Raw genomic sequence first — 12,440 nt, 5'->3', positions numbered from 1 at the left:
TCTTAAGAGAGGGCCAGACTTTGAAATGAGATAAGGCATGATAATAGCTCTTAGCCTGTACATTCACAGGTAAATAAAAAACCCAGGTAACTTAATTTGACCTTGACTGTCACCTGAAATAACTGCTGACTTTCTTCCCTTTCATTGCTTATGTGATATTAGTCTAGAACAGAGTGAAATGATTTATCCAGTTTTATTTACAATTTATAGCTTAGTTGTGAAAGGAGAGACATAATCATAGCATACAAAATAACTCAGGGTATAGATAAGGTAGACAAGGGCAGGATCATTTCCAGGAAAGGACTTGGAACAAGTCACAAATGGAAGCTACATACTCTAGCAAGCAAATGAGACATTAAGAATCACTTCCTCAATATAAATAATAAAATAAAAGGAATGCATTAGAGTATGACACAATAGAAGCTAACTATTCAGCAATACAAGTCGAAACTTATGAGGCAGATAATAACAAATAAGTATTCATATAAGCAAGTATGTGGTGGGAATTAAAAAAAGAATTACAATCTAGGAATACAAAAAAACTGGGAAACACAATTTCATGAAATTATCCTTAAAAAAAATAAAAAATATACAAAAAACCTCTCAGCTTCCTTCTTTTCTTGCACTTCCCCAGATGCCACTAAGATGATGAATTGTACCCTATATTTGTTTTATTTTTTTTTCAACAAGTCGGTCGTCTCCCACTGCACCAAAAATGATATCTCACCTAAATGTCTATTAGTCAAAATACTGGTGAGTATATAACATATTACAAAATTTGTATCCTTACCCCAAATATTATATACATTCAGCTTAAGAGTTAAGTTTTCTATATTAGCTTTAATCTTGACAACTGAAAAATAATGGGTAATACCTTTTCAAAGTAATTATACCCATCAATTATTATATTTATTACAAAGCTCAATGAAGTGTTGGCTGCTTGCACTCTAAGTCTTAATTCAGTACCTCAGCCTCATTTACAAACATCCAGAATGGATAATGTGAGATAACTGTGCCAGAATAGATGACTATCTGAGATACTTGAACAAACATGGGACAACAGTTTAACAATGCACATGTTTTCTATGGGTTTGTCTTTTTTATGGCAAAATTTAAGTTCTTGAAATACTATGAGCTGATATTTTTCAGTGTATATAGCTGTATAGCCCTTGTGGCTTAGCGCTTCTTTTTGATTATAATAATAATAATAATCAGTGTATATATTATCATCTGACATGTACATACATGCCAGATGATAATATATACACTGATGGATGATAGTTATTGTTTGGTATAGTAAGCAATTTGGAAGGGCATCATAAAAAGATCAGGGCTAGTTCTACACGATTTCTGCATAATCTCTGGCTTAATATCACACCAATACTCTCACTTAATATTACCTGTGTAGGAAGGAGTGACCATGCATTGACAGACCTAATAGCTTTCTCAATTAAGTCTCCATCTGCCAGACTACAAGCTGTTTTGGCAAGTTGCTCCAAAGTGATTCGGCGATTACCTCTGTCAAGAGATCAAGGGCAGTAAATAAAAATGTCGAAAGGAATATGACTTTCTCACCATGTACACCAAATGCAAGTACATAATTCACACATGGTAAAGAAGAACAAGGATAAAAAGTACTTTACCTTCAAAACATTAGTAATGTGCATTCTTTCTCTAGCAACAAGATAATATACAGTAGGTCAATGATTATCCAGCCCTAAGTAGGTCATTCAAATGAGTGGACAGGAGCCCCTGATCACCCTGACAAGATTCAATTTTTCCCCCCTGTAGTATTCTACCTTGTGTTTTAATAACTTGTTCACAACTGCTCTGCAGGCTTCTACATAATCAGACCATGAGCAAGGAGTATGCAATCTACACTGTTGATGCATCACACTCCTAAAAGGCCTATGTAACTGGGCAACAGAAGAATCATACTAAGATGCAAATCACAAATCAAGGTCATTTTATCGATCAAAGGATAGAACTTACTCATCATAGCCACAAACACCTTATCATAGATCTTTGCTAACTGGTCAACAGATAGTGCTGATGCATCCACCTTCCCCAAGGCATCTTTCACCATCACACCAGCTGGTCCAGATGAAGATTTTTCTAATTACAAAAAGACAGCATAAGTTTGCAATATGGTAGCACCAAAATGTCAAGAATAATGGTAGAAACACTACGATCAGATACAGTAATATCAAGAAGTATTACCTCAACAAATTTAATATTGCAAGATTTGACAGTAGATTGAACTAAGACCAATACAGGACCACCAAAGTGGATGGATGATAACACATTATTCTCAGAATTATTCAAATTTATTACCTCCAGGAACATGCCATTATTAAGGCTTCAGTTGTGGACAATTAATCCAGTAGTTAAAGTTGTCATACACAAAATAGCCATGTGTCTTTGCAAAGGATTGAATAAGAAAACTAAATTTGTCAGAGTGTATACTAATAACCTGACAACATAAAATGAACATATCCTTGTTTGTGAATGATACCAAAATCATGAGGAAACAAACTGCTGGAAAGAAGAGTAGGCAGTCACAAGAATACTTGGACAGACCCATTCTTGAGATTTGCATCATCTATATGAAACAGGTACATAGTCTATACTGTTGCTAGTTATGTGGAATGACCAATGAAGAAAGATTTAAAGTGTTAAACCATTTATCACTGGAGAAATAGAGAGAGAGAGGACTTGACTGTGACATACAAAGTATTCAAGGGCATAGACGAGAATAGGTTGTTTCCTGGGAATTAACACTTCGATTGTTTCAGCCATATATATACATCTTACGAGTCAGTGTTTCGGACATGTATACAGTGGACCCCCGCATACCGTTGGCATCACATAACGTTTAATCCGCATACCGCTCGCTTTAATCGCAAAAATTTTGCCTCGCATACCGCTCAAAAACCCGCTCACCGCTGTTCGTCTGAGACGCGTCCAATGTGCGCCCTCAGCCAGCCTCACATGTGCCGCCCGTGCCATTGTTTACCAGCCAGCCTCCGCGGTAACATCCAAGCATACAATCGGAACATTTCGTATTATTACATTGTTTTCGGTGCTTTATCTGGAAAATAAGTGACCATGGGCCCCAAGAAAGCTTCTAGTGCCAACCCTACAGCAATAAGGGTGAGAATTCCAATAAAGATGAAGAAAGAGATCATTGATAAGTATGAAAGTGGAGTGCGTATCGCCGACCTGGCCAGGTTGTACAAGAAACCCCAATCAACCATCGCTACTATTGTGGGCACCAGAAAGGCAATCAAGGAAGCTGTTCTTGCCAAAGGTTTAACTGTGTTTTCGAAACAAAGATCGCAAATGATGGAAGATGTTGAGAGACTCTTATTGGTGTGGATAAATGAAAAACAGCTAGCAGGAGATAGCGTCTCTCAAGCGATCATAAGCGAAAAGGCTAGGAAGTTGCATCAGGATTTAATTAAAAAAATGCCTGCAACTAGTGCTGATGTGAGTGAATTTAAGGCCAGCAAAGGTTGGTTTGAGAGATTTAAGAAGCGTAGTGGCATACATAGTGTGATAAGGCATGGTGAGGCTGCCAGTTCGGACCACAAAGCAGCTGAAAAATATGTGCAGGAATTCAAGAAGTACATAGACAGTGAAGGACTGAAACGTGAACAAGTGTTTAATTGTGATGAAACAGGCCTGTTTTGGAAGAAAATGCCAAGCAGGACCTACATTACTGAGGAGGAAAAGGCACTCCCAGGACATAAGCCTATGAAAGACAGGCTTACTTTGTTGATGTGTTCCAATGCTACTGGTGATTGCAAAGTGAAGCCTTTATTAGCGTATCACTCTGAAACTCCCAGACCGTTCAGGCAAAAGAATGTCCTCAAGGAGAATTTGTGTGTGCTGTGGAGGGCAAACAGTAAGGCATGGGTCACTGGGGACTTTTTCTATGACTGGTTACACCATGCATTTGCCCCCAATGTGAAAGATTACCTAACTGAAAAGAAATTAGAACTTAAGTGCCTCCTGGTGTTAGACAATGCCCCTGGTCATCCTACAGACGTGGCAGAGCGACTTTATGGGGACATGAAATTCATTAAGGTGAAGTTTTTGCCTCCTAATACCACTCCTCTCCTGCAGCCCATGGACCAGCAGGTTATTGCAAACTTCAAAAAACTGTACACAAAAGCTCTGTTTGAAAGGTGCTTTGTAGTGACCTCAGAAACTCAACTGACTCTAAGAGAGTTTTGGAGAGAGCACTTTAATATCCTCAATTGTGTAAACCTTATAGGTAAGGCTTGGGAGGGAGTGACTAAGAAGACCTTGAACTCTGCTTGGAAGAAACTGTGGCCAGAATGTGTAGACAAAAGGGATTTTGAAGGGTTTGAGGCTAACCCTGAGAGGATTATGCCAGTTGAGGAATCCATTGTGGCATTGGGAAAGTCCTTGGGGTTGGAGGTTAGTGGGGAGGATGTGGAAGAGTTGGTGGAGGAAGACAATGAAGAACTAACCACTGATGAGCTGATAGATCAACTTCAACAGCAAGAGGCCAGACCTGAGGAAACTGGTTCAGAGGAGGGGAGAGAGAAATTGAAGAAGTTGCCTACTACAAAGATTAAGGAAATCTGTGCAAAGTGGCTTGAAGTGCAAACCTTCATGGATGAAAATCACCCTCACACAGCTATTGCAAGCCGTGTTGGCAACCTGTACACTGACAATGTTGTGAAACACTTTAGGGAAGTCATAAAGGAACGAGAGGTACAGGCCACTATGGACAGATATGTTGTGCGAAAGAAGTCCAGTGACTCTGAAGCTGGTCCTAGTGGCATTAAAAGAAGAAGGGAAGTAACCCCAGAAAAGGACTCGACACCTCAAGTCTTAATGGAAGGGGATTCCCCTTCTAAACACTAACACTCTCTCTCCCCTCCTCCCATCCCATCAATCATCACCAGATCTTCAATAAAAGTAAGTGTCATGTAATTGTGCATGCCTTTTTCAGTTTGTGTGTATTAAAATTAACATTTCATGTGGTAAAAATTTTTTTTTTTTCATACTTTTGGGTGTCTTGCATGGATTAATTTGATTTCCATTATTTCTTATGGGGAAAATTCATTCGCATACCGATCATTTCGCATAGCAATGAGCCCTCTTGCACGGATTAAAATCGCTATGCGGGGGTCCACTGTATATGTACTCAATAATTCTAGCGGCTTCAAATCAAGCAGGAGAAAGCTGGTAGGCCCACATGTGAGAGAATGGGTCAGTGTGCACTGTATAAAAAAAATCCTGCAGCAAGCAGTGCATAATGAGAAAAAAAAAACTCGGTGTTTTTGGATTAAAATGCCGACTTTGAGGTGTATTTTCCTACAGTACTTATAGTTGTATTCTCGTTTTCTTAGTCTCATTTGATAGAATGGAAAATATATTACAGAAATAGAGATGATTTTGATTAGTTTCACAAGGAAAACGACCTTGAAATTGAGCTCAAAGTAGTGGAAATGTTTGATTTTTACCAATGTTCAAGAGTAAGCAAATCACACCACACATCCAATACACGTCAACTGGGGAGTCTAATATTTTTTCACTAGTGCACTGATATTATTTATACCATTTTTACAATAATGCAGTAGTCTGCATAACAGTAAATCTTCTATTTTTTGTGTGAATAAAAAATCAAAATAGAAAGCAAGAGTAATATAAGAGGGGCCTGGAGACATGACTAATGAACAGAGGATATGTTATTTTAGTGCCAAGAATGTCTGCATTGTTTATTCTGGACCCTATTTTGAAATTGGCATATTTTTTAATTTGCATGAAATTGGCCAAATTGCCAATTTCTGACCACTTTACTGGGTAGTTGAAATCAGTAAATGGGCAGTTTCTTGTACTCAAGTGATGGAAAAAAATTGGAGTTCTAAAGAAATAGCTATGAGTTTGGTCGGCTGGAACAACGGAACTGGCTGAAAATAGGGCTCAAAGTTGGCAAAATTGCTGATGCATGTATATTGCCAAGATCGCTAACTTCATGGGTGTGTAATTCTGTAAGTTTTCGATCAAATTTTGTACTTTTGGTGTCATTAGCATCGGGAAAAAATTCTCTATCATTTCATAAGAATTTTTTTTTTTTTTCAAAAAATTTTGCGACATATAATGACAGTTTCAGAAATGGGCTTGTGACAGTCACATGGTTAATAAAGAAAAAATTGGGAAAAGTTGAAAAATATGCATTATAAAGAACCACAGATATATTAAAAACTTTTTCTTCAGCAAAAGTGGCAAAGAAGTGAACTGAACTGAAATACAGTGGAAGCAGACACCATAAAGGGGTTAAAAAATATGTATGTATGAGTTTACTTAGATTGATTGGCAGAAAGAGATGAGCCAAGAGCTGATTCCCCCTCCTCCATAAATTAAGATAAACAATTACACGTTATAATAGTCAAACTTACTTTGCAATATGAGGAGATACTTTAGGATAATTTTCTTGAACAAATAGTGGTGCAATAGAATAGTCATGGAAGAACAAGGCAGATTTATCATGAATACTCATATTCTTCTGTTCAGACTCTGTAAACACTGCTTTGCACACATCCCAAGGACCCTGTAGGAAGACAAAGACATACGGATGAGAGAATATTACTTAAAAAAAAATATATACAGTGGACCCCCGGTTTACGATCAGCTCCCAATGCGACCAAATATGTAAGTGTATTTATGTAAGTGCGTTTGTATGTGTATGTTTGGGGGTCTGAAATGGACTAATCTAATTCACAATATACCTTATGGGAACAAATTCAGTCAGTACTGGCACCTGAACATACTTCTGGAATGAAATAATATTGTAAACCGGGGGTCCACTGTATATATATAGCAGATGACAGTCTTGCAGAAGAGTACAAATTCACAATGCCACCAATGAATGACTGAACAAATATAGAGGGAGAGGATGGTAAAGAGGGTTTATAAATCTGGAGTGGAAGGAAGACAGGTTATAAGTCTTCCCAGTAACATTTGAAGAAAAAAAGTGAAAATAAGGTTTTGAGTTATAGGGGCTTGAGCATCCAGCAAGCTTGTGCAAGATTGTTAGATAGAAGTGAGTGGAGACAAGTAGGTTTTGATGGACACACTATTGGAGTGTGAACAAGTTAACTTTTATGAAAGGATTAAGGAAAACCAGTTAGCCAGACTCAAGTCCTGGAGGTGGGAAGGGCAGTGCTTGCCCTCTGAAGAAGTATGTTGCAGTTGGAAGGTAATCTGTATTGTGATGTTAGCACACTTCTGGAAAGACAGCAACTGAATGGTGAATATGTTTTCTTCTTTAGGTCACCCTTCCTTGATGGAGGATGGACATTGAGGTAAAAATATATATATATATAAAAAAAAAGAGGTATAACATAATACAGTGGACCCCCGCTTTACGATCACCTCCCAATGTGACCAATTATGTAAGTGTATTTATGCAAGTGCGTTTGTACGTGTATGTTTGGGGGTCTGAAATGGACTAATCTAATTCACAATATTCCTTATGGGAACAAATTCGTTCAGTACTGGCACCTGAACATACTTCTGGAATGAAATAATATCGTAAACCGGGGGTCCACTGTATTTGTGTTTTGTTTGCTTTCTTCAAGGAGGAGCTGAACAGGCACCTAAAGTCAGTACCTGACCAGCCGGACTGTGGCTTGCACATCAGTTTACATGCAGCCAGCAGGAACAGCCTGGTTGATCAGGTCCTGATCCACTGTGAGGCCTGGTCACAGACCGGGCTGCAGGGGTGTCAACCCCCCGAAACCCCCTCCAGGTATACTCCAGGTATGAAATCTTACAAAACAAATACAGCCTCTTTTCACTTAACGACAGAGTTCCATTCCTAAGACCATGTCGGTAAAAAAATTTGTTGCTAAGTGAGGAGCATACCATAATGGTAGTGGGTTTGTGTCAACTATTTCTGATATTGTTTTATTGTTACCTTTGCACTATTTATAACATTTCTGGTATATTTTTAAATCCTTATACAGCAGTGTACTGTATATTGTAATAAACAGAAAAGAGAAAATCAGCTCTAACATACATTATTTAGGTATGCATACTGGTCAGAGAGCCCGTCGTAAGTCCGAGTTGTCAGTAAACGAGCACGTTGCTAAGTGAGGAGAGGCTGTACAGTACTTTTGATTTAATCAGGGCCTAAAATTTAATGTTTATATTGAACCTATATTCTCCATGGGGAAGTGGAAGAGAATTCTTCCTCCATAAGCCAAGCGTGTCGTAAGAGGTGACTACAATGACGGGAGCAAGGGGCTAGTAATCCCTTCTCCTGTATATATTCTTAAATGTAAAAGGAGAAACTTTCGTTTTTCCTTTTGGGTCACCCCACCTCAGTGGGATACACCCGATGTGTTAAAAGAAAGATTGAACCTATATCTCTCTCACACTTGTTTTGAGGTTTTGAACTACATGCTTACATTGTTAAGCATGTCCTTGTCCCTGTTCATGCAGAGTATAGTGATGGATAAGTAACACAACATTTGTAAAGTAACCACTGGTGGTGGTGGAAAACACAACAGGCTACTTGGATCCATACCTGTTGTAGCCACACCTTCAGCGAGTTCTGAGAGAATGTGCAGCATCACAAATTACATGAAAAATATAGAATAAAACAATTCATACTACACTCATTTACCATTTTTAAATCTTTTTTAGCTTTTTGCGCTTCATTCTTCATATCATCAACTTGCAAAGTTTGTGCATTAACAGACCACATGGATAAGTGGTGCAGAATCTGTCGAATATCTTGATTAGCTCCAATGATGATTTGATCCAGAGCATCAGGTTTGATCTTGACACCTTCACGGAAACAGATAGACATCATTGGCCCCTGTAAAAGATATCAGTATAAGCATTTCAAATTTTTTTAAAAATGTAAGTCAAAAATGAGCAATTTGCATGAACTTTCTATACCAGATGCAATCACTTTTCTTCTAAGCTGTTATGAAAACTAACCCGAATTTGCTCAATCCTTGGCTTATAAAACCTTAGATCAAAGCAATAATTTGCTAATGATCTTATTTTTGGATGATTTCGGTCATTACACATTGCAATGATGGGTACTTTTGATTTCTTCATCAGAGCAATTAGTTCTTGTACTCCTCCTCTGTCTTCATTACCAGACATTCCATCCACTTCGTCCATGACAAGAGCATGTTTGGAAGTGAGACTTGTGTCACCTGCACCTATAAAATATAACAGAGGTTAAATGTGTAATATTAAGTCCTTTTAAATGAATAAATTATCTTCTTTCTTCTATTTTATAATAAGTGTAGCTAAAATTATTCTCCAATAGAACATACAAACAGATGAGCAGTGCAGTGAACTTACTGGCCATTACTAGGCAAGGGTGGTGCCAGAATTTCTATATTGGAGGGCTTTGGGATGGCTATCTGGTTGGATAACTGGTTTTTCTGAAAGACCTCATAAATGTTGCTTAATTTTTATTTCCTTTATTTATTGTTTTTCCACTTGGACACTTTAATAATATTCCCCTTAACCCTTTCAGGGTCTGTCCCGTAGATCTACGGCTTTACGTTCAGGGTCCAAACCGTAGATCTACGCCATGAGCTCAGCTCACTATGATAAACTGTGAGTGGTACATTTGGGCCTAGATATGTGAGAATACATCTATGTCGTATGTGTGCACCACATAAAACAAATCCTGCAGCGCACTGTGTATAATGAGAGAAAAAAAACAGACCATGATTTTCAATTAAAACAGTGACTTTGCAGTGTTTTTTCATATGTTTTTTATAGTTATATTTGTGATTTCTTGGTCTCAATTGATAGAATGGAAGACATATTACAGAAATAGAGATGATTTTGATTGGTTTTAGCACTGAAAATGGCTTGAAACTGAGCTCAAAGTAGCAGAAATGTTAAATTTTTGCCGATGTTCAAGAGTAAACAAACAACGTCACACGTCTAATACACGCCAGCTGGTGGGTCTAATATACATTCAAAAATGTGGTGATGATATTTATACAATTATTACAATATTGCATAACAGTAAATCTTCTATTTTTTGGTGTGAATAAAAATTCATTATGTGAATAAAAAATCAAAATGGAATTTATTTGTAAAGCCTCAAAACGTAACTAATGAACAGAGGAAATGTTAGTTTAGTGCCAGGAATACCTACATTGTTTATTCTGGACCCTATTTTGAAATTGGAATATTTTGAACTTTGTGTTAAATTGGCCAAATTACCAATTTCTGATCACTTTATTTTGTAGCTGAAACAGTTGACTTGGCAATTTCTTGTGCTCAATCAATAGAATAGAAGCAATACTAGTGAAATAGCTAAGAATTTGGTCGACTGGAATAATATAATTAGCCTAAAATGGGAGTCAAAGTCGGCAAAATCGCCGATTCGTAAATATCGCTGACACATCAAAATTCGCGAAAGCATAATTTCATCAATTTTCCATCAAATTTCGTACTTTTTGTTTTATTACCTTCACAAGAAGATTCTCTATCATTTCATAAGAAAAAATAATTTTTTTTTTTTTTTTTAAATTCTTGGACACTGGGGCACCACTTCAGTTTTTGGCCTTGGACCCTGAACGGGTTAATTCTTCAGCATTCCAAATGATGTAAATTCAGTGCTTTCAGCTATTTTCATGGGAAAGGATTTTTTCTTTCTCTTTATATTTCCCAGTTCATTTATCTCCATTCTGCATGATGAATGTCTCAGATCAGCTAGGTACTACAGTAAAAGATAATACTATTTATGTTCAATGTTTTATATCATCTAGGTGCTACACTAAAACACACAATTACTCTTGCTACATTCAATATCTCACTAAAAAATACAAAAAGAAAAGCAATACAGTACAAACTTACCTGACATATATCCTGCAAGGCTCTTGTTAGAAAGCAGTTCTGACACAAGAGTATCTAAAGTTTTCTTAGAACGTGCATCTGATGCATTCAGTTCCACAACATCAAAGCCCAGCTCTTTACACACTAAGTGAGCAGCTGTTGTTTTTCCTGAATAAAAAAGGAAACTACAATTGAAATAAGATATTTAACTTCCTTTGCATGAGTTCCAATGGTATTTTTATACTAAATCACAAGAGACAGAGTCAACTTCCTAATGGAGTGAGCCAACAGCTTAATTCTATTGTTTTAAGAAGTTGGTTGACATCTACAAATCTTTTTCATTTTCTTTACCCACTAAAGAAAATATTACAATACATTTCTTTCAGTATACAGTATTGTACTACAGTGGAACCTTTGGTCATGACCATAATTCATTCCAAAACTCTGGTTGTGACCCGAACCTAATCTCCCCATTGGATTGTATGAAAATACGATTAATCCATTCCAGATCCCTACGAACTGTATGTAAATGTTGTTTTTTTAAGATTTTTAAGCACAAAAATAGCTAATTATACTATAGAATGCACAGTGAAATAGTAAACTAAATGTAAAAACCTTGAATAACACTGAAACAACCTTGAACAACAGAGAAAACTAACATTGCACGAGTCCATTCCAGACCCCTACGAACCATTCACTGTAAACACTATTTTTTTTTTTTTAAGTTTTAACCCTTAAATGGTCCAAGCGTATATATATGTTTTCTTTGTCATTCATTCAACATTGCCACAATAAGCCTGAGTCACCTAGACATGAGATAATGGGTGTGCGCACTCACTGTGTGCCATATTAAAATAATTGGGGGATGCCTGGGAACCATATGCTCTTTTTTTCCTTTTAAAAGAAAGGATTTTTTTTCCTCAAAAAATTTGGGGTGCTACGCAAGTGAACGTATATATACGTTTGGACCGTTTAAGGGTTAAGCATAGAAAAAATAATCAAAGTTTGAAAAATCCTTAATTATACAAAATAATGCACAGTTTAATAGAGAAAAAAAATTTAAATAACAAAGTCAGGTGTACACAAACAACAGGAAGTGGGGAAACTTATCACGTACAAAAAAATGGTGCGGAATGTGAAAATTGGCGCAGCTGTGTTTGTTCAGCATCCGATTATGTGTTCGTTGCACATGCAAAAAAAATCAATCTGTTCGTGTTCGGAAGCGTTCATGACCAGAGGTTCCACTGTATATGATTTTTCTTGTTAAGAGTTTTAAAAATATAATATTACTGTAGTTGTGTATACATGAAGTGCAGTACAGTATATTTTTAACATTAAAATCTACATGGGCCATGGTTTTTTCTACCAGTCAGTAGTCAATTGTAATTCAACTTGGCTGGGATTAAGGCTGAAATAATGTCTGATATGAGCACAACCTTTGAAGAGAAGTCCCATGTTTTACATGGAAATAACTGTTTTATAATAAAAACAAGGAGGATAAAGATATACAGTACTATCCTGAGAAGATATATTGGTGTATTATATCTAAAATTAATGTGAAAATGCAATCTAGAAAGTGA

At 36.9% G+C, this 12,440-nt stretch overlaps 1 protein-coding gene across 2 annotated transcripts in view; it reads right to left on the bottom strand.

Annotated features, from left to right (window-relative positions):
- LOC128697576 (germ line transcription factor 1) overlaps positions 1 to 12,440 on the bottom strand; it is a 67,187-nt gene that overhangs the window by 13,873 nt on the left and 40,874 nt on the right. For both annotated transcript variants that reach the window (XR_011393138.1, XM_053789376.2), the window contains exons 10-14: positions 10,882 to 11,028; positions 8,989 to 9,218; positions 8,669 to 8,863; positions 6,438 to 6,589; positions 1,401 to 1,518 (exon numbers count right to left, since the gene is read on the bottom strand). Coding sequence is in view for 1 of the 2 variants with exons in the window: in XM_053789376.2 (XP_053645351.2) it covers positions 1,401 to 1,518; positions 6,438 to 6,589; positions 8,669 to 8,863; positions 8,989 to 9,218; positions 10,882 to 11,028 (842 nt within the window). In the remaining variant the exon portion in view is untranslated. The remainder of the gene's footprint in view (positions 1 to 1,400; positions 1,519 to 6,437; positions 6,590 to 8,668; positions 8,864 to 8,988; positions 9,219 to 10,881; positions 11,029 to 12,440) is intronic.

The sequence above is a fragment of the Cherax quadricarinatus genome, chromosome 44, assembly GCF_038502225.1.
Source record: "Cherax quadricarinatus isolate ZL_2023a chromosome 44, ASM3850222v1, whole genome shotgun sequence".
NCBI lineage: Eukaryota > Metazoa > Arthropoda > Malacostraca > Decapoda > Parastacidae > Cherax > Cherax quadricarinatus.
This window is presented reverse-complemented; position numbering and strand designations above follow the sequence as displayed.